The sequence below is a fragment of the Colletotrichum phormii genome (assembly GCF_030913505.1).
Source record: "Colletotrichum phormii strain CBS 102054 chromosome Unknown BDP81scaffold_32, whole genome shotgun sequence".
NCBI classification, from domain to species: domain Eukaryota; kingdom Fungi; phylum Ascomycota; class Sordariomycetes; order Glomerellales; family Glomerellaceae; genus Colletotrichum; species Colletotrichum phormii.
The window spans coordinates 196,946-217,555 of record NW_026851474.1 but is presented as its reverse complement, the minus strand read 5'-3'; the positions used below and the strand labels follow the sequence as shown (position 1 = coordinate 217,555).

Genomic DNA, 20,610 nt, shown 5'->3' with positions numbered 1-20,610 from the left:
CGGTTTCCCTTGTCCTGCTTTTGCCACTGCGGCGTTGTTCCTTTGACGTGCCAATCATTGTACATGCCTCGAGCTCTGTTGCATGGGATGCTAATTGCCGTCTCGATAGTGCGATGGACGACTCCCGCGATGCGTCATGTGTGATCACCGTACGGAGAACTGCGAGTACACCTACACCGTCCGACATCGTGTTACTCTCGCCGAAGTGGAGCAGTCCAAACGAGGTGGCCCTGCCGAGATACTCGAATCTCTTCGAACGCTTCCGCCAGAACAAGCCCTCGAGTTGTTTCGCAAGCTACGCAATGAGACGCCCAGCCGTGCTTTGAACCTGGCACGCCCGTCCGACCAGCAACACCTCAGAGGGCTTCTGCCACCAACACAGAACAGCCTTGGGTTCGAACTGACCATCCGACACCCTATCGCATATCCCGCTCTGTTCCCGGTACCGTACACGGACTTGACTCTTGGAGTCTTACTTCAACCTGTGACGAAGTCTTGGCTGCAAGGGCAACAAGATGAGTCTGTCAACCCTTATCAATAGCCTAGTCCGGATTCCTATTGTCAGGGCATGTGAACGTCGCCCCGACAGACATATCCTTGACAAACGGTATCCTGAGCTTGGCCGAGACGCCGCAACACACTAACAAGTTGCAGGTCTTCCAGGCAAGTCTCTCCTTTCGCGAGCCCGTACCTGACTCCCGAGCGAGATGAGGAGCCCAAATCTGGTCCTCCTGATTCTCCGGGGACTGCGACGCCGAAACCACTCTTCGACGAACGATTACGTCTTCTTGATATCACCAAGTGGACAAATATCCCCATCCCGAACGACCTTGCCATCAGTACTATATCGCACTATCTTGACATTGACTACCCTACGATACCCCTTTTCGACGCCGACTTGTTTGTACGAGATCTGGTTAACCTTCAACATTTCTTTTGCTCTCCGTTTCTTGTCACTGCCGTCTTGAGTTGGGCGTGTGTAAGTTACCTATTCCCGCCCCCAATGTTTTGCGATTCCCATGGGCTAACTAAAGTAGCAAGCATATACGACCCTCCACGCCGATGCCGCCGCTTTCAGTGTAGCTCTTTTCGCAGAATCTCAGCAATATTTCTCCGATCAACAGCAGCCAAATAGCGTCACTACCATTGCTGCACTACAAATACTGAGCATGTGCGCCGTGACGTACGGCAAAGACGACATGAGTCTCCGGTTCCTGCAAGAGAGTGTCAAGCTGGGCAAGGCGATGGGTCTCTTCAATGTGCAATCCGAAGCCGAATCAGCTACCGTCTGGCTGGGCGGCCACGCGGAGTGGACGAGGGCGGTATCGTACACTGCTTGGGGCGTTTATAACTGGGTATCGTGAGTACTCCAGCGTTGATCAATGTTCCCATTCCAAGATGGTTGCTAATGCATGCAGGGTGTACTCCCTTCACTATCGCGTCCACGAAATCCACACACCACCCTTACTGCCTATGCCCCGAGACCTGATTGTATTCCTACCAAGCGACGATCCAAAGACATTCAAGATAGCCTTTCATGCCCAGCTCCTCAGTGCCGCGAGTGATATGTGGATCATTTTCAAAGACATCTTGGAAAGATTCTACGGCCCTCATTATCATGGTACCACGCTCGAGTCAACGTTGAGATTCGCAGAAGGAACATACCACCGTCTACTCTGCTGGTCTGGTGCACTCTCTTTGGACATGGCAAGAGGTGAAGAAACTAACCACAGCGTCATGCTGTTACAGTACGTCATCCACCCTTCCCAGTACTCCTGATCTAGCGTTGGGATTCGATGCTGCTTTGTGCGGGGCTGACATATTTCCAACAGCGTCTACTTCCACGCCGTGGTGACTGATCTATTCCGACCATTCCTTGCCACCGAATACAAATCACAGCGCCTCTACTCCTTCAGTACACACTATGCCACTCCCGAAGCAGTCTATGCGTCGTCCGTCACACAGCTAAAGCGACTGCTTCTGCTATACCGCCTGCGCTACAAGAGCGCGAACTACTCGGTCCTATGGCAGACTGCAGTCGTCTACGTCGCCAACGCCATGATCTCCGAAGGAGGAATGACACTCCGGGCAGACGGCCAACCCGGTAACGAGTGGAAATTCTACCTGGATGTCTGCCTCGCAGGCCTAGAGGACTTATACGCCTCGTTCCCAGTTTTCGGGTCAATCGCCCAGGGCATGGTTGGAATGGCGCTGCGGCACTCGGCCATACGAACGAACAAGGCTACCAGCGTCTTGACACAGCTCGATGAGATTGAGAGACGGCACGCATCTATCAAGGGCATGACCGACAAGACTGAGGCGCGGTGGATTATCGACCTGGACCTTGCGACGACTGATTTTGAGGGAGCGCAAGCTCGCAACCTGGTCGAAGAGCTTCAAAAGTTGATGGTTGAGCAGACTGAGTCTGGGCATGCGGGCGAAGATGGCCAACCCTGAGGAAGATGCGTCCTAGTTGCTTAAAATTGCGTACAGGAAAAGCGACAAGATAGAAGTGATTCCTTCTGTATTGGGCCTTTTGCTGTAGAGAGACCTCACCTGACCGTCGGCAATCTTTCGTCATTCTAGAGAAAGCAAGAAAGACTTCCTGAGATACATGACATGGGAGCCTAATGAGTAATACAAAAGGGATTGCAGCTCAAGATTTGAGCAGAGATACCACCATTGACTCTCCACTGAACAACTCTAGAAGCGGAGTTTTGTCTTGTATCTATCCGTTCTCACCGGTTCTTGCATATTGCAGTTATGCGGATAAGCAAGTTTCAGGTGCCTTTTATCCGGGCACAGGCGTCAATCTAACACACTTATCCCCATTCATTATGCCACTGCTGACCATACTGAAGATCTGTCACTGGGGCTCCTGCTTGGCTGCCATGTCAGCCTCATCCTATGATTGCCAGGCATCGACCAAGCAAGAGCGTCTTAAATGTACGTGAGATGTCTCTGTGGCTGTTCATGGGCGCACAGTCTTGGCTCGTTTCTGGTACGACGGGTAAGAACCGAAACAACGCAAATGGGAATGCGGCCGAGATCACCCCAAACTATCTCACAGGTTCTAATCTGAGCTCGTCGAACCAGGGCTTCAGCCTTTAAGCCAGAAGACAATGCTAAACGGCTGGCCTGAGGCCCCGCAAAGCTTCGGGCCCATCCACCACATCTTTCCCAAGACGCCCAAGACGCCCAAGACTCCCCCGCAAACCCCCAGGCCAGGACAGTGTTACAGGATACGCCAGCCATATATGGGTTCAGGAGGCACACCTAGGTTGAACAAACCCGTGCTGCGCTCTTAGTACGCAAAATATATATACCCCTGATCAGAAGCTAGAAGTCTATTCAGTTATCTATAACAAGACTAAGCCCGCCCACACTAACCGGCACTTTCTTAACCATTCATAGATCAACACCACCTAGGCCGGACTGTGATTTCTCCCATCTCTTCCAAGTCATGTGCCCTGCCATACGCATCGAGATAATCGAATAAGTCGACGGGGAATCTCCAAGGAGGGTCTTACTGTGGGCAGTACACACTGCTCATCTGGATCAGCGAGGCAAGCAATGAGGCAATACGACTGGTATTGTAGGTTGGTTGGTGATGTCGTGAAGAAGGTGAAAGGTGGCTGCGGTGGGCTGGATCAACCAGGAGGTGGATCGGGCAGCTGGTGCCTGGGGCACCAGCCACTGCCTCAGGTATCCACAGTCCCACACTTACTGGTGCAGCCAAAACCACCGGCCATGGCCTGCATCAGACATCTCCAAAACACCCTTCACCATCTACGCCCGAGGAACGTTCCCCGAGATCTGCGGCTGGCCGGAGAAGGAAGGCAAGGTCAAAAAGACGGCTGGAAGATGGAAGCACCTGAGTGGAAGGGCCGTTTTCACTGACCGCACCGATTTACTCGAGCTCCTTGGAATAGAGCTTGGTGCGATGATGATTTCGGTGAGCTGGCGGATATCGGGCCTGCTGATAGTGGTTGTAGTATTGCTCGACGTTGTCGGTTGAAGCATCAACTGGAGGCTGAGCGGCTGGAGGGCGCGGAGTCGGCAGGGAAGGTGTGGTGACTGGTGGAATAGAAGATGAAGCTGTGCCGAGAAGGTCGGCCGCGAAGGTCTTGTGTGTTGAGAAAGGCAGGGTAGATGATGAGCGGGCAGAAGTGTGGGCTCTTGCGGCGTGCGCTCGGAGTTATTTTGGAATCGGCTTGAGTTTAAAAACCCCTATGACCGCGGTTCGTGTTGCCTTGCCAAGGTAGATTCCGTTTTCTATAAGAGAAATAACGAGTTCCTTTATAGGTGTCGACGAAGTGGCAGGTACGTGAGCCCCCTGAAGAATAGTGGGCTCCGGCGGAGTGTTAATGTCTGACGAGGAGCTCGCCATGGTGAAACAGAGTATGTTTATGCGTTGCGATGTGAGGCTTGTGTTTGCTCAAAGGTTCTTTACTTCCGTTTGACGAGACGGGTCCAGAAGGTCTCCGAAAGTCGGAGAACCCTTTCTGGCTGTGCTCACGCAGCAAACAAAGGATGGCCGCGGCTCAAATTCCCACCTTCCGAACAGCTTGTTCGTCATCCCCAACTGTTGGTATACACGTCAGCAGGGCAACCGTACGGTTGGAACGAAGGATCAATAATTGGTACATTATTGCTGCGTCTTGAGGTGGAGGGAGGAGGAAATGGGCAGAGCCCATGATTCCTCAGAAGTGGTATGTAAGTGGAAGGGCCGTTTGTATGGTCCATACCTCCTTCCAGATCCACCCTTTCTACCGACTACTCAGAGATCCAACACCAACCATCACCGGCTGCTTCAAACAGCGCAAGCGAAAATGTCCGCCATCACGGATTGCTCTGTCAGCTGGATCAACAGGCAACTAGAGCAAGTCGATACCTTATGGGATGCCGCCATCGCAATCCGAGGCTCTGTCAGTCAATTCGGGAATACTCACGATGCCATGAACTTGATTTCGCACTTGAATCTCTCGGCACGTCTTGAACGTCTTCCGCTCGTGGAGGCGCTCCGAGATTTGGAGACAGAGATGAACAAGAAAATCAACTGGATGGACTTGGACAATTGGATCAAGGGCGCCCAAGACCATATACACACAAAGATCGAAGCCACCGCTAGGATATGCAAGCTTTTCAAGATCGACGTGTCCGATTTGAGTCTGGAGGAAGCTTGCACCAAAATTTCGCAGCATCCGCTTTGGAATAAATGTGCCCGCCACTTCGGACCCAACTGGCAAGCACGGGCGTCTGAAATCGACCGCACCTTCGGCATCGGCACGACCTCTACCAAAAGAGTTCTCATGGACAGAAAACAGTTCTCGCAGGCTGTCTTTCAACGCCAGGAGAAAGTTCTGCTGGATTTCGACAAGCTCAAACTGAAGAAGAATCATCTTCCTGCTTTTCGAAAGACCTGGGCAGAATTGGAGACCGATACTAGGATGAGAATACTGCAGCAGTATGGGCTTCCTCAGATTCAGAACTCTGCCATATATGCTTACTTGCATGGGCTTTGCGGTGATCGGTCGCGGATCGACTTACGTTTTACATGTCCGGCACTTAACTGCGTTGATCTCGCGGAGAGTGATAACCTGCCATCTTTGCTCGAGATGCGCTGTCAACTGTCGCCCCAACATTTCCGTCATTCAGATGGCCGCCACTTGCTCCTCAGCGTTTGGGCAGGGCATACGATCCCCATCATGGTGGAAGGCGTATCATTCTTGGTCTTCCACGACAGATCCTCCGACACGGTAGAGGGACTTCAGTTGTACGGTGATCCTGTCACGGAGGTCGCAGAGGACGAGACTCTGCTGCAAATCAGCTCTAAGACAATGAGTCCCAACGTGTTATTCTGGCAGCTCCAAGGACAAAGAGAGATCTACCAATTCTTGGGCAGCGTTGTAGATACGATGCACGACACGGCGGAAGACGATGTCAGGCCAGTCGTCCAGGATTACGATAGTGGCATGGAAGAAAGCTCCCTCGCACGCCCTTCCCGTTCAAGATACAGCCATGCCACGAGCATAAATCTAGAGTATCTGGAGCATGTCATCAGAACATCACTCGACGAAGCGAAAGATCATCTGTGGCAGGTTCGTCGAGACGTCGCCTCCTGGAGTAGCACCAGAAAGAAAATGGCTCAAGGCAGCGGCTCCAAAGAGCTGTTAATTATGCTTTTCAGCCGCATCGACATCTTGGATACCCTGGACCAGCTCATCAGAACCGCTTGACAAAAGGCAGGGAGATCTCTACTGACTGACGCGAACGATGACACTATGAAGACCGCAGCGTTCCTGGACAGCGCTTTTCATGCCGCCTTTGAAGAGAGATCAATTCACTTTCAATGGATTGTGCCACCGCCACCGGGATCCCTCACCGAAGCTGGCCATCAGCTCTTGGATCTAATCAGAGAGGACGACCCGGTCCTCCGTTGTATGGGCCTCTCGGAGGTAATGAGAACAATCGAGAGAGAAGCGGTGGAAGGCAAGTCCTTCCCCATCGTGGTCTCACAGATTCTTAGCGACCTTCACGTCTTGGCTATCTGTTTTGAAGAGACAGAGAGCCATTACCTGTCGATCTCTGATATGGTGGAGTACTCTCAGATGGTCGAGTCCTTTCGCGTGGAGCAGAACGGTAGGCTACGGCCCTGGACGAAGATCCTCGAGGAGGCGACTAAAGCTATGGAGGAGGCCGGTGAACTTAGCTCTGCGGGAGGACACCGGGGGTTTTGGCAACAGTTGGACCAGCAGATGGCCAAGGTATCGCAGAAAGATGAAGCCCTCGAAGTGGTCTTTCGCGACATAGAACTGAAGATGCCACTCGGGCCTGAACAGCCTGCACCGGAAACCCCAACGGAGCCCTTAGTCTCAACCTTCAGCAAAGCGCCCATGATGGTAGCCACCGCCACCCAACTCAAACAAACGCGTCGGCAACGGAAACAACCCCGGATCAACGTCTCCGATCAACCGAACGAGCAGTCAACCCAACGGTCACCGTGTAGTTCATCTCCGAGTCACTTGCCGCAAATCCACCTTCAGAGATCAGACTTCTTGCTGTCTCTGGCGAACGGCACCCAAGGCACCTTCGCCTGGGCCGAATTTTGCACGGCTTTGTGCAACGTGGGCTTCACGATGGAGCCAATCGGCGGTTCAGCTTTTCGCTTCGTATCCTTTGACCCTGCGAAAAAACGGAAAGCTTCAATTGTTTTTCATAAACCACATAAGAAGTCCGGTGAGACGACTCTGAACTTGGGCCAAGCCCGACAAGTTTGGCTGAAGAGGCTTGAGACTCACTTCGGTTTCAACAAAACCTGAGAACATAACTTAGTTATCACGACTGTACGTTTAAGCTGTTGAATTCCTCCAAACTCGAACATGTCCTTGCTGTCATTGTCGTTGAAATGGGTCACTTGCTAATATCTTGTAAATCATAGCTTGCTTCTTTCTTTCCAATCATTTTTGCCTCAATTGTTGGGCGCTTGATGTCCGAAGCAGCTCGCCTCAGGCTCGAACGTGGGGCTACTATAGGCTCACTGGAGCAATTGATGGGCAGCCGAACAGTGGGAGGAACCGTTCTCACCGTCTTCAGTCTTGCTTCCTTCAACATACTAGCCGCCTCCTTGCTTATCACATGGGCATTGTCCCCGCTTGGGACACAATCCCTCCTGAGAATGATGACCTCGCGACTCGAGCCTCGGCTTACAGCCACAAACATCACCTATTTTGACAATAGCGCTACCAGTGGGCTTATTGGCAAGAACTGGGTGGGGGGGTCTAATAGTTATCCCCGAGACGCTTGGTTTCGCTCCTTAACATCTTTGTACATTGCCCTGGTTACCTCATCGGGAGGGATTAAGTCTGAATCAGTTGATCTTTGGGGAAATGCCAAAGTACCTTTCTTGAGGCACAATGTACCTACTTGGACGAAGGTCTCTTACGACTCAGGTTCTGATACCTACTCTTCCTTGGTCGGTATACCTCAGCGATGTCACCGAAGGCAACACAACGTTTAAAATTGAGTTAAGCTATATTAGGCTGGTATGCGGAGATGTAGTCAAAGTGATTGGGCGCAACTCCATGGTACAGAACAACGGGAAGAAACCCGACCTGGTCAACTCAACATTGCTCTCCAGCGTCGCTCTTGAAACTTCGCAACCAACCTTCTCATTGACGAACGATACTTGGCACGGATACCCGCTTGGAACAACTAAACTGAACGAAATGACGACATGGAGTTTGGCACTCGATAGATTTGTAGATGTAATATGGACCCGGGTCGGTGGCACCGTCATGGAATTTGCGCATCGCCCAGAGCAGCGACCGATGTTGTTGAAGAACGAGACGGGGATCGAAGTCGGCCCCACGACCCTCAGATTCGAAGCCATTTTTACTGAGGACATTTCGGGCCCACTTGCACCGCTGCGGGCGTATTGTAGAGTCACCGAAGAATACGTCGAGTCTTTAGTCAACTGTTTAACACCAGCAGCCGGCACCTCAGCTGCCGCGAAAACCTGCCGCGTCATGGCACAGAGACCCTCACAACAGCAACATGCTTCGGAGCAAATCTCTCATTTATCGTTTCCAGGTGTCTTCAACTTGATATCCCAGAAACTGCCGCTCACAATCGGGGGGCCTGTCAATTAGCAGGCTGATATGTCGCTTTACCACATACACGATCCAGACCTCAGAGGCGTAGAATTCGACGATACGGCGAATTTGACTGATATCAACGCAGAAGCTCTTGGGATACGTCTGAGCCAACTAATCAACACGTATTTGACGCTAACACAGGTATCGTCTAAGATTTCCCGCGGAAGTCGTGGTGGTGCCGTCACAACATCAAACCTTACTGTTCCAGCAGGGGCGAGCACTCTTGTGCTTAGATTCGATATTTCGAGCTCATGGGCTGCGCTAGGCCTGGTTTCCAGCCTTGTTCTTCTATGTGCTGGTATTTTAGGTGTGGTATGCAAGCATATGGCCAAGGGACCGGATGTTCTGGGCTATTTGTCGACCGTTTTCCGAGATTCGAAGTTTATGGACCTCCCTGCAAGCTCTGGACAGATCAATAGCTTGGAGATATCAACACAGATGAAGGACCGAAAGATTCAGTACGGTGTCACGAAGTTGATCAAACATGGGCAGCCGCTGATTGGGGTTGGGTTCCAGGAAGACATTGAGCCTGTGAAATACGCAACCAAGTAGATAGTAAACCGAGACGAAGGATGCATCACGACGGCTGCAAAGGGTCAGCCCCGATTAGTAGTCAGAGCAGAAATTGAACATCCCGTCAAGTCGGAGTCGATAACGTGCCATCATAGCTGGTTCTTGCTGTTCGCTATAGTAGCTTGATGTGAGCATGACATCGTTGAGCATCTTTGTTTCAAGTCCATGATAGGAGCAACCTAGTAACAACCACTCATCCAAGACTACCTAATTAGTACATCCACCTCCAAATAACGAAACTCGCAAGCACAACTCCACTCCCCAAATGCTTCAACGCCTTCCGCCCATCCCCCCTCCCTCCCTTCCCACCCATGGTTCTTACAATCCACCAATCCATGACCCCAACCAGTGAAGTAATAGCCAATAACGCAGTCACCGCGTCCTCATTCCCGCTTCCCTCCTGATACGTCTCGAGCCCGATGAAGAGCAACCCCGTTGCTAGATCGCGCGCGGACTTGGCGTAGCTGAATGCTTCGGCTTCAGCTGACAGTGGTCGGGCAATGCCAAAAAGGTCGTAGATTGCCAGGGGTCGAACGAAGCCTAGGAGGCCGATGAAGGTCAGGCCTGTGCCGACGACGTAGCTTGGAAGGGGAGAGAACGGGGAGGTTATGTTCATGGACATTGTGTTCAAAAGCGGTTGCTGCTGTGTTTTATGAATATCTTGGGTTCAGATTTGAGTGTTTCGCTCCTCTCAAGTTGACTCTTAGCGTACAGAAAAGGAGTATTAATCATGGAGGAGGAGCTTCCCCTCGGACTATGATCTCAGCGGGAGGGGCAGCTTAAGTATCTCAAACAGCGTTCATCTGAACACGACAACCAGGTCATGCGGAGCTCCAGGTCGGAGCTCACGGTAGAGGACTCGAGCTCCAAGCATCATGCGGCAGTCCGATGCGAGCGGGGTGGTATTGAAGCAGATCTCCGAGCAATCGAGGCCCCTCTCTGCCAGCTTTATGGCCCTGACCAGGCGCACCATTCCTTCAGAAACTGACTGACTTGCAAGGAAGTATATCTTAAGGGTTGTAGATGCTCATTGACAATCGCGTCACCAGTGCTAGAGATAATACTTCGACTCCAACTCAGCCAAGGTATCCCATGTTCTGTAGGGCGCTGTCGTCCGATGATTCTACCTTCTCAACGCATAACACGAAGCTTGTGCCAAAAATGACGACTCCAATCAAAGAGCTCTTGATGGTCAGCTACCAATGTCCGAAATGCAACGACCAAGCGCCGCAAGCCTCCTCAATCTCTCTCCGGCAAGACGCCGAAAATAGCCCCACTCCCGGGCCCGTCCTCGGGACTTGTCCACCAAAGTAAGGTACCACGGTACTTACGCTTATTTTTTAGCGCAGACAAAGGAGGAAGGAGCCAAGTAAATCCCATCGTCCCCTGTCCAGCATCCCGATCCTTCGCAGAAAACACAATCTGCCATCCAACAAGTTTGTTCGCGATGGCCTCTCTCTTCCGTCATCCACACTCGCATTCGTTGCTGTCGCTAGACACGAGGGAGCGCTCGCCTCCCGTCCACTCGCTCAATACGCCGTACACGTGAATATCCACGGCCTTCTGCATCCAACCACGATCGCGATCACGATAACCCACTGCCACCACCGCAGCCATGGCACTCCCCAACGCCCTCCTCGCGCTCCTCGCAACGATCATCGCAACAGCGGACACCCTGAACGTCACCGTTCCCTCCGAGATCGAAGCCGGCGTCGAGACAGAAATAGAAATCGGCTTCGACTACTGGAAACAGCCTTTTGTCTACGAGACCCTTCCCGGGCCAGTCTTCGACGATGTCGTCGCGGTATGCCGAAACCCCGTGGACGAAGAGGTCGGCTGCGGACATGATATGCTGTACGAGCACTACCAGCTGTTCCTGTTCACCGAGGAATGGATGTACACCTGTAAGATCCCTTCCTAGACCTCATACAAACGCGCGGTCTCGGTAGTACATCACTGAGATGCTCGAACGGCAGGCTACCTAAGCGACTTCATCCCAATGGGCACAACCAACCCCAAAATCACAATCCCCAAAGACCTAGGACCCCCCGAAGCCTACAAAATCACAGCCATGGCCTTCAACGGCACGCAAATCCAAACAAACTACGACGGCGTCGAGTCTTCCCCCGACTTCACCCTCACAAACACAGACATCAAATTCTGGACGTCATGGGAACACTACGGAGGCTGGTTAAAACCATGGCACTCCCTCCCCTGCTCCTCGTACGGCTGCTACCGCACCTGCGGCCTCAAATTTGCAGACGACAAGAGGAACAAGAAGCAAGGCACGGGCGCGGGGCTCTTCAACTGCCTCAACGAGTGTCCTGGTATTCTTGCGGACTGGAATGACGACGATTCGCCGTGGTCGTGGTATCAAGCGTTCGACGGGTTCGATTGGTCTGGTGAATCGACGGCCGTGACGACGAGCACGCCGAGCGCGGTGCCTAGTACGACGGGTTATGGATATCAGACGATGGATAAGCAGGAGACGACGTTGTACGGCACACCGACGGCGCCGACGGAGTATTCGTGGTACAGTCTTTTGACGGCGAAGCCGACGTCTACGAGGCAGGCTTCGGCCGGGAAGAGGAGGGCTAAGCCTCCGGTGGCGGTGCCGAAAAAGACAAGCTATGCAGGCCTCATGGTGACGACGGTGTTGACGTGCCTAGTTGCGTTTGGCATTGGATCTGTGCTTGGATGGATCTGGCCTGATGGATTGAGGCACGATGGATGAGGGTGGTTGTTGTAGATGTATGATGTGCAATGAATATGAGTTGGCTTAGTCATGGAACGGCATTTGACGATGAAAATGACAATGCTTACTAGCTATTAGACCAATTGAGCTGTCGCCCATTTCGTGCTCTCCTGTATGACTTCGGCTTCGGCTTCTCTGCATCGAAGCTCAAAGGCCGAGCGGATCCTATTAGCTAATAAGAACTACCAGATAACACGGCCTGCGCCCCGCACGAGCTCGATGCATCAGCTGGGTGCTCCAGGGGACGCCCGGACGCGCTTTGTTGCGGGGAACTCCTGTGAGAGTCAGACGGGCACTTGACAATCGGGATTCCTAGCCCACTGTTTACCTCAAAACGTGTTGTTCGGGGCTGGGAAGCGGTAATTCTCGGCCCAGGGCATTCTTTGACACATAGGGAGCAGTTGGGGCTTGTTGACTTTAAAGCTCATTTTGATATTTTGATAACAGAAGGGAAGACATAGGTACCGTATCGTCAAGCTCATCTCATGGACGGCATCACTCAAGGGTGAAGCTTGCCTGCTGCCAACATGTCATCTCAACGGCTGTCTCTCTTATCAACCTCCTCTTTCACAGTGAAGTGACCCCCGGTACATAATACCCCTCCATCGCGCCTTGTGCTCCCTTCCCTCGAAGCTAACGTGACGAGCGGCTATGGAGCTGTGTCGCCTAGTGACAAAGTGGTGTTGGACACCCTGCAGTGAGCCGACAACAAGCGCCCTATGAAACCGGGCCCTGAGCCGATTGCGGGGTTTAGCCCAAGGGGACGCAAGGGCGTGATGCTCCCTTTTCTGGGGAACAAGCTTGGGCCGGCCGTCGGTCTGTGGAATGATCCCAGTTCCGGGCGTATAAACTCGTCTTTGTTCGCCCCGTACACAGAGATCTCAGTCCGACTGATTTCAGTTCAAACTACTCCATCCGGCTTCTGCTCATAGGAACAACAGAGCCCGTTCTCCGAAATTGTGCAACTTCTCCGCCGCGGCGCGTCATCGGTCAAGGTCTCGAGTCGTTCGTTCACTCACAGCTTGCTTGCTTGACGTGTGCCCCCAACACCCAAGCTCGACTCTACTAGACTATTCAGGACCGAAGTACTGACACGGTTGCCAAGCGAGACTCGTCCCCCCCTCAGAGGTGTTTGATAACACTGTGAAGTAGTCAATCACACACACATCCATCTCACTTGTTGATACCCCGCCCCTCCAATACGCACACACTGCTGGCCGGCTAGTTGGCCTGTTATTGCCGTTCTTCACCATGCCTTTCAGACAATTGCCGGTGCCCATGGCACGTTGCTTGCGCAGCTTCGGCCCTGCAGGTGGGCGGCCAGGGAGATTTGTCCGCTTCAACCAGACATTGGCGCCCAGCATAGCCGTTGTCGGCGGCCCTGCTCGTCAACTTGCCGGTTTCTCATCCGCGGCCCCACTGCATCGAAGTGGGGGATCAACATCACCATCACCCTCCCATGCAGGTGCTGGTATAAAGCCCACCACCTCTCGACCCCTTGTTGAGGATGAGTTCAAGGCCACCATCGAACAAGCCCGAAACCTTTCTTCGAAATCAACAGAGATGTATACCGCGTCTTTTGCCTTCTTCGAGGCACTATGGGACGCCGGCGTCACCCACTGCTTCGTGAACCTGGGTTCTGACCACCCCAGTATCATTGAAGCCATGGTCAAGGGTCAAAGGGAGCGGAAGGGAAACTTTCCCAGAATCATCACCTGTCCCAACGAAGTAATTGGAACCCCAAGCTTTCCGCGTGCGTCCAATTGGCATATACTAATGGTTCATCCAGATGGTTGCCATGTCCATGGCTGATGGCTACGCCCGTCTGACTGGAAAGCCGCAATGCGTCATCGTCCACGTCGACGTAGGAACCCAGGGTCTCGGCGCTGCCGTCCATAACGCATCATGCGGCCGCGCACCCATCTTGGTGTTTGCCGGTCTGTCTCCTTTCACTATCGAGGGCGAGATGAGGGGCAGCAGAACAGAATACATCCACTGGATTCAGGATGTCCCCGACCAAAAGCAAATCGTTTCGCAATACTGTCGGTACTCTGGCGAGCTCAAGACAGCAACCAATGTTAAGCAAATGGTGAATCGCGCCCTTCAATTCTCAAAGTCAGACCCGCAAGGCCCCGTATATCTTTGCGGCGCTAGAGAGGTAATGGAGGCAGAGGTCGAACCGTACAGCATTCGTCAAGAGGATTGGGACCCCGTTGAGCTCGGAGGTCTTCCCAAGAACGCCGTCAACAAGATTTCTGAGGCACTGGCTGGTGCAAAGGAGCCCCTCATTGTCACTGGATTCGGTGGCAGGGACCATCAATTCCCCGGCGCTCTCGTCGAGCTCGCAAACACCGTCAAGGGCCTGCGCGTTGTGGACACGGGTGGTAGCGACATGTGCTTTCCCGCAGACCACCCTGGCTGGCTGGGACTTAGGTTCGGTATCGAGGACGCAGTCAACACTGCCGATGTCATTGTTGTTCTCGACTGCGATGTCCCTTGGATCAACACTTTGTGCCACCCCAAGAAGGACGCCAAGATCTTCCACATTGATGTTGACCCTCTCAAGCAGCAAATGCCCGTCTTCTACATCGCCGCTCAGTCGAGATACCGGGCGAGCAGCCTGTTGTCAATTGAGCAGGTTACTGCACACCTAAAGGGCCAGTATGCTACCCAGTTGGAATCTGCGGAAGCCAAGGAGCGCGAGGCAAAGGTCAAGGAGTCTCACAAGCAACTCCTTGCCAAGATCGAGGAAAAGGCACAGCCGAAGGCGGACGGCGAGTTCGGCACTGGCCACCTGACCCGGTCACTAAAGAAGTTGTGTCCCGAGGACACTATCTGGGCCATTGAGGCTGTGACAAACACGATTTTCGTCCACGACAATCTTCAGCCTACATTGCCCGGATCTTGGATCAACTGCGGCGGCGGTGGCCTTGGATGGTCTGGTGGTGGCGCTCTTGGTATCAAGCTGGCAACCGATTTTGAGAATGGCGGTAACAACAAGGGCAAGTTCGTTGTGCAAATCGTTGGCGATGGCACATTCCTCTTCTCTGTGCCGGGTAGCGTATACTGGATCGCCAAGCGGTACAATATCCCTATCCTGACGATCATCTTGAACAACAAGGGTGAGTGGTCGATAAATCTTTCTGGTGACTTTGAAACGAAAGCTGACATGGTGGCAGGATGGAACGCCCCTAGACGGTCACTGCTTCTGGTGCACCCTGATGGTGAGGGCTCCAGGGCGACCAACGAAGAGATCAACATTTCGTTCGACCCGGCACCCGATTATGCCGGCATCGCCAAGGCGGCGGCGGGTGGAGATTTGTTTGCTGCCCGTGTGGACAAGGCGGCGGACCTTGACAGCGTGCTGAAGAAGGCTATCGAGACGGTGCAAGGCGGCCAGCCCGCTGTTTTGGATATAAAGGTGGCCTTGGGTTCCTAGACACAGCATTGAAAGAGAGAGGCGGGAAGGCGATGGGAGAGGACCGGTAAAAGCGGGTAGCGCTGCCTCACCAGCTCGGTAAAGCGTGATCTGGTGGATTTGATGATTCTTTTTCCTTCTCTTTTTTCCCACTGTACTACCCAGAGGAGCGTAGACGCAGATGTAGATGGACTGTCGCGGGGTTTACCCGGCAGAATAGAGAGTCGCCGGACATTTGAAGGTTGATTGGATACGATAGCGCGCAGAATATCGTGTGGAGAGCATGGGTAACCCTGGTGTATAAGTCATACTCTTGACATGCTGCAAGAAATCCATTGAGGGCTGTGGCTGTCAATGTCAACTAGCTTTGGGATAGGCAATGTTCGTTGGGTAACTTCTGACGTCAGTAGCCACACAGCCGGAGGCAAGTCGGTTGTCAAATACAAAAGAGGTTCGTTATCATGCTGAAATTGTCTACGGACAACCTAATGATTGATGAGGCCCAAGGAACCTAAGCAGCAACGAGACCTCCCCTAACCCAGCGGATAGATCTCCCCGAGAAGCCGGCCAGAATCACGGCTAGTTAACATGGTGTATATCTTTCAAGTCTGACTGGCTGTGAAAGAGAATCGTGGATGGATGGGTGGGTTTCCGGCTTGCCTGGGGGGGGGGCTTCGGATGCCATGTACTCTACACTACGAGGCAGAAGATTCAGTTGAGCGAAGTGGTGTGGTGTCTAGGGTAGCGGAGACCGTGGACGTGTTGCCACCGATGGATGGGTCGTTTTGACAAGAACAAGCTGGATGTTCGTATCATTATCGTCAGTTCGCCGTCACATCGAATCTGCAGCGGCGTGGGAAGATGCAGGAAAGTAAATGGCAAGACATTGAAAAGCTCCACCAGTTGGGCTCGGTGTGGACAGAAAATGTGTGGAAGATCTGGAAGTGCGTCGAGACTCCTCTTAGAGCCTGCGTTGCCTGCCTCAATTGCCTGGGGCTCGTGCATCAAATCTGGTCATTTGACAGGCAAAAAGGGACCCCTAAAACTCCACTTTGAGCCACCATCGGCGCCTGCCTCCAAAATAAAACGGGGGAGTGGGGTGCACCGCACCGGCTAGGCCAATGTCTGTGCTGCTCTTAGCTCTGCTGTACTTCGTACCCCTGCTCAAAATCACCACCACATGGAAGGTGCCAGCTGAGGGGATTTGGAGAGGCGCATTCCAGGTTTGCGACAGGACTGAGGAAGAGGAAGGAATCACTGCAAGGCAGGAAAGGGCGAGCGGATGCTACCTGCAAGACAACAATACGTGCTGCTCCTACTACTGAGGCACCTCACTCTAGCTTTCCCATGAGAACTGTATATGGGTGAATGAAATTCCGTTGATATCAGAACAACTCCTATCGGGCCTTTACGGGCACCTAATCATATCTTAGTGATGTCCCGTCGCCAGGGAGCCCCTCACTTATTACACGAGAATTCGAACCGTCACCGCGGGAGCCGAGCTACTGCCGTAGCCGCCTGCCCGATCCGAGGCGATGTAAACCCAAAGTGGAGGGTACGAGTGCCGTGTTGTTTGTGTGTGTAAGAGTGTGCGAGCGAAATGTGTCAAGTCCATGTCAGCAGGTGTTGCTCTCTGGTCCTTCCCGAGATGTGTGGATGGAAGGATGACTGACTACTTTGTACTCCGTACGTACCCTGGAGTAAAGAATGGGAAGGTGTAAGCATCGCTTTAAAACGGGAAGAGAAACAGAATACTCGAGGAAGGATGGCAAGAAGAAGGAGGGAGGCACGGCGGAAGAAGCAACACGGGCAACAAGGAAGGCGCTGCCTCTGCTTCCACAGCAGTTCCATCCTCGGCCTGTCCTGTGGGACCTGCCCCTCCACCTCCACGCCCGCCTTCCCAAAATCCCGGCCTCCTTCCGAACATTTAAATTTCTCCAAAAAATTCAACCGCTCATTAAAACGTCCCGGTCTCCCATCCCGACCCGGCGCACGCAACGACATTACATGCAGATGCAGACGCAGACCACGACCGACGCATAACCGGCGACGTCCACGACGATCCAAGATCAACAACATCATCAATACACATTCGATACCCATCTAGCCCATCCGTTATCATCCCATCCTTCTTCATATTTGGCCATCCTCTTCGCCACCTCGGCTCACCTCCTGTCGTGGTTCCTGCATATCTCCCCTCTCGCCCCGTCAGCAAGCCAGCCAGCCACAACCAGCTTGGAGTTCTTGTCGACTCATCAGATGGTCGCCCACTGATACCACAATTTTTCTTGCCCGCCAATCTGCTAGGGCATTTCTCCCGCCGGTCTAGGGTTCCCGTCTATCCACCGCTATCTGCTCGAATACACGGCTTGTTAAAGCGCGTTCCCGGTCAAGTCGCCTCCGCAGAGAATAATACGACTTTCCATCCCCCTGTGCGGCGCTACACTTCCCTGCTTGTACACTTTGCTCCGGCGACGTCCGCCGCATCGCACCCGCATCGCGCCAGCTGCAAATCCCATCAGGCAAACGCCACCCATCGTCTGCTGTTCTGCGGCCTGCCCAGCCTTTTGCTTTTGTTGCAGGTGGCACCCAATCTCTTCTCAGCGCATCGCTTCGCCTGCAAATCCAAGCCGCCCTCCTCCCGGGCCATAATCGTTGTCTGGTCTGCCACCCACCTGTAGTGTGTTTGGTTATTACAGCACTTTGTAGCGTCCTCGACTTCAGACGATCGCCGATCACTCCATCACAACGGGGATGCCGTGTCTTTTGCGCTCTCTTCGCCTGCCGCATGCCTGCAGTTCCCCGCACTAGCTTTGAGATCAGCAAAAAGATTGTGCTCTGTCACAAGCACCTCTACCAGTAATTCAACCTTGTCGGTCCAGACCACCACCACGAACTACCGCTACCACCACCAACGATATTGCTCCGAGCGAGACATTGCCAGGCGAACCACTTGCTTTGCTCTAAACCCCCAAACGAGAACGTGCAGCCGCACCGCATTAATATTGACCGACCTTTTCGAGCCCCTCTTGACCACCGAGACCTCTGGTGAAATATCACCTTACGCCGTTAATCAGCTGGCCCCTCCGCTCGCCCTTTTATCTTCCGCAACCGAACGACGATAATTCCCATTTCCCCAGTCGAACCACGATCGAGTTTCCCACGCCAAGTCGCTTCTTTTGTTCCAAGGACCATATTTGTTAGCTTGCCCTAGAACGGCTGGAAACTACGCCCTTTCGGCCAGACCATTCGAGAGTCGCCTGCGAAAGAAGTTCCCCGCGACATATTCCGACCCCCGCAAGCCGAACCTGGCCGAGGGAACTACAGCTGTGCAACGATAATACTTTGGGCTATGATAGTTGCGTGAAATAGCTTAACGGTACACACATAACACGGCCTCCGTCGGGGCTTTTGCTTACGATTGTCTGTTTTCTCGAAGCGTTAGATGCTCGCTGTTGCCCACGCCGAACATACCGAGACACTGCTCTCGTACCCCAATCCGACGTCATTGTTGCCCTATAACCATCCCCGGTGTCTCCCCCAGGACCAACACCAAAACACCGCAGGGATGACTCCGAAGCCTGAAGAGGGCCTGCCGCTGCAGCAGACAGATTCGAACGCGAGCGCCGTCCCCGACCTTCCGCCGCCGCCAAACCCTTCTTCCGATCCGCGATTGAGCGTTGCCGATTGCGATAGTCCACCGAACGTCCCCGAAAACAACGATGTCTTCAAGCTGTCGCCTAGGGCGGCGATGAGGCTTTTGAGTGGTGGAATCGAGGCTCTCGTGAAGATAACAGGCGATATCCCTCCGACACCACCACCTACAAGCCCGACACTGCCCAATATGAGAGGCATGGCGGCAGAGAAAGAGCTCATTCGCACCAGCTCACAGAAGAACCTGGCTCGCATGCGCAAGGAGGCCGAAGCAGCAGCCGCATCTTCAGCTCCCTCACCTCGTCGGCCGCCGATGATGTCCCAGATGAGCGGCTCGAGTAGCTCAACACCACAATTAATAGACGGTGTCCATCTGCGGCAGACACAATCACCGACCCCTCCACCACCACCGAAAGCACCCGAACCACACATAATAATTGGGGAGAACTCGCAGCCGATTAACCTTCAGCACAGTGCAATCACGCGCAAGTTCTACTCTAAGAAACCGCCGCCCATTGGTATCGACGAATATCTCGCGAGAATTCACCAATGGTGCCCGATGAGCACTGCCGTGTACCTTGCTACCAGCTTGTATATCCACCGCTTAGCCGTTGACGAACGAGCCATCCCCGTGACCCGGCGAAATGCGCATCGACTAGTTCTGGCGGGGCTGAGAGTGGCAATGAAGGCGTTGGAGGACCTCAGCTATCCACATAGCAAGATTGCCAAAGTTGGAGGCGTTAGCGACGTCGAGTTGGCGCGCCTGGAGATTAGTTTTTGCTTCTTGGCGAACTTTGAGCTGGTGGTGAGAGAAGATACGCTGAAGAAGCACTGGGAGGTTCTGAAGCAGGAGCAGCCATTGAGGCTTATACCTCCCAGCCTACCGAATTTGTCGTTGAACAGGAAGCCTAGGGAGTCGGCGCATTCTGGGCAGGAAAACCAATGGAAATGAGGAGGGCGTAATGAGAAGAGGGTATTGGGATAGGTCACTGTGTGTTTGCAGCGTGGCTGTGGCATTTGAAGGAGCAAGAGCGCATCATCATATTGCATTGCAACGGTGTACTTCTGGGTATGTTACGTCTGATAGCGATTCTCTTCATGGTACAAAGTACACACGTAATTGAGCGGGATAACATCCCCTTATTATTGATTATGACTATGAGAGGCGCCTTTGCTGGAAGTGCCAATGAAACCGGACCTCGGTATTGGAAAGACCCGACCCGATGGTGATAATTTCAACGAATTGACTTTGTTGACAACCCGACTGTCCACTCAATGCCACGCGTCATGAACATTATTTTCGTCTTAACAGCTACGTTCCTTTCCTAGGTAGAGGTATCCGTACATTAGATGCGATGACATGTGCGTCGATGATAAGGGTCGCCAGCGAAAAGTGGCTTATCGATAAATGGGATTGTATGGAAGCTTATCGATCATCGAGTCGCGCTTGGCAGGGTCACTCGACGGGAGTCTGGAGGTCGGAAGGTTGGATGGCATGGATGGGTTGTGCCTGCCCAGAGTCGCATGTTGCGTGGAAACGGAAAGGAACCCCA

At 53.1% G+C, this 20,610-nt stretch overlaps 10 protein-coding genes across 10 annotated transcripts; 7 read left to right on the top strand and 3 right to left on the bottom strand.

Annotated features, from left to right (window-relative positions):
- Positions 1 to 136: 136 nt before the first annotated feature.
- Positions 137 to 2,457, top strand: BDP81DRAFT_333214 (uncharacterized protein; the record flags this gene model as incomplete). Its single annotated transcript, XM_060585657.1, has 5 exons — positions 137 to 492; positions 649 to 979; positions 1,038 to 1,343; positions 1,399 to 1,748; positions 1,833 to 2,457. The coding sequence occupies 5 exons, from the start codon at positions 137 to 139 to the stop codon at positions 2,455 to 2,457; spliced, it is 1,968 nt and encodes a 655-aa protein (XP_060438901.1).
- Positions 2,458 to 2,725: 268 nt separating this feature from the next.
- Positions 2,726 to 3,605, top strand: BDP81DRAFT_440461 (uncharacterized protein). The gene is made up of 2 exons (XM_060591511.1): positions 2,726 to 3,010; positions 3,097 to 3,605. The coding sequence occupies exons 1-2, from the start codon at positions 2,908 to 2,910 to the stop codon at positions 3,306 to 3,308; spliced, it is 315 nt and encodes a 104-aa protein (XP_060438900.1). The 5' UTR covers positions 2,726 to 2,907; the 3' UTR covers positions 3,309 to 3,605.
- A 1,736-nt stretch (positions 3,606 to 5,341) lies between these two features.
- Positions 5,342 to 6,448, top strand: BDP81DRAFT_440454 (uncharacterized protein). The gene has a single exon (XM_060591510.1). It carries the CDS (start codon positions 5,451 to 5,453, stop codon positions 6,237 to 6,239), a length of 789 nt encoding a protein of 262 aa, XP_060438899.1. The 5' UTR covers positions 5,342 to 5,450; the 3' UTR covers positions 6,240 to 6,448.
- A 649-nt stretch (positions 6,449 to 7,097) lies between these two features.
- BDP81DRAFT_385405 (uncharacterized protein) lies at positions 7,098 to 9,226 on the top strand. The gene is given in 6 exon segments (XM_060586980.1): positions 7,098 to 7,239; positions 7,296 to 7,346; positions 7,442 to 7,952; positions 8,005 to 8,066; positions 8,106 to 8,642; positions 8,655 to 9,226. 4 exon segments carry the CDS (start codon positions 7,490 to 7,492, stop codon positions 9,207 to 9,209), a joined length of 1,617 nt encoding a protein of 538 aa, XP_060438898.1. The 5' UTR covers positions 7,098 to 7,239; positions 7,296 to 7,346; positions 7,442 to 7,489; the 3' UTR covers positions 9,210 to 9,226.
- Positions 9,227 to 9,234: 8 nt separating this feature from the next.
- Positions 9,235 to 9,891, bottom strand: BDP81DRAFT_411013 (uncharacterized protein; the record flags this gene model as incomplete). Its single annotated transcript, XM_060589146.1, has 2 exons — positions 9,553 to 9,891; positions 9,235 to 9,243 (listed from the first exon to the last, which is right to left on the bottom strand). The coding sequence occupies exons 1-2, from the start codon at positions 9,850 to 9,852 to the stop codon at positions 9,235 to 9,237; spliced, it is 309 nt and encodes a 102-aa protein (XP_060438897.1). The 5' UTR covers positions 9,853 to 9,891.
- A 954-nt stretch (positions 9,892 to 10,845) lies between these two features.
- On the top strand, positions 10,846 to 11,964 carry BDP81DRAFT_333280 (uncharacterized protein; the record flags this gene model as incomplete). The annotated part of the gene is made up of 2 exons (XM_060585659.1): positions 10,846 to 11,013; positions 11,716 to 11,964. The coding sequence occupies 2 exons, from the start codon at positions 10,846 to 10,848 to the stop codon at positions 11,962 to 11,964; spliced, it is 417 nt and encodes a 138-aa protein (XP_060438896.1).
- A 1,584-nt stretch (positions 11,965 to 13,548) lies between these two features.
- BDP81DRAFT_333411 (thiamine pyrophosphate enzyme) lies at positions 13,549 to 15,424 on the top strand (the record flags this gene model as incomplete). The annotated part of the gene is made up of 3 exons (XM_060585668.1): positions 13,549 to 13,713; positions 13,775 to 15,107; positions 15,165 to 15,424. The coding sequence occupies 3 exons, from the start codon at positions 13,549 to 13,551 to the stop codon at positions 15,422 to 15,424; spliced, it is 1,758 nt and encodes a 585-aa protein (XP_060438895.1).
- Positions 15,425 to 16,890: 1,466 nt separating this feature from the next.
- Positions 16,891 to 17,617, bottom strand: BDP81DRAFT_140782 (uncharacterized protein). The gene has a single exon (XM_060581827.1). It carries the CDS (start codon positions 17,504 to 17,506, stop codon positions 17,009 to 17,011), a length of 498 nt encoding a protein of 165 aa, XP_060438894.1. The 5' UTR covers positions 17,507 to 17,617; the 3' UTR covers positions 16,891 to 17,008.
- Positions 17,618 to 18,521, bottom strand: BDP81DRAFT_140789 (uncharacterized protein). The gene has a single exon (XM_060581828.1). It carries the CDS (start codon positions 18,191 to 18,193, stop codon positions 17,729 to 17,731), a length of 465 nt encoding a protein of 154 aa, XP_060438893.1. The 5' UTR covers positions 18,194 to 18,521; the 3' UTR covers positions 17,618 to 17,728.
- Positions 18,522 to 18,759: 238 nt separating this feature from the next.
- On the top strand, positions 18,760 to 20,482 carry BDP81DRAFT_440443 (cyclin-domain-containing protein). The gene is made up of 2 exons (XM_060591509.1): positions 18,760 to 18,782; positions 18,843 to 20,482. The coding sequence occupies exon 2, from the start codon at positions 18,849 to 18,851 to the stop codon at positions 20,007 to 20,009; it is 1,161 nt and encodes a 386-aa protein (XP_060438892.1). The 5' UTR covers positions 18,760 to 18,782; positions 18,843 to 18,848; the 3' UTR covers positions 20,010 to 20,482.
- The last annotated feature ends 128 nt before the right edge of the window (positions 20,483 to 20,610 follow it).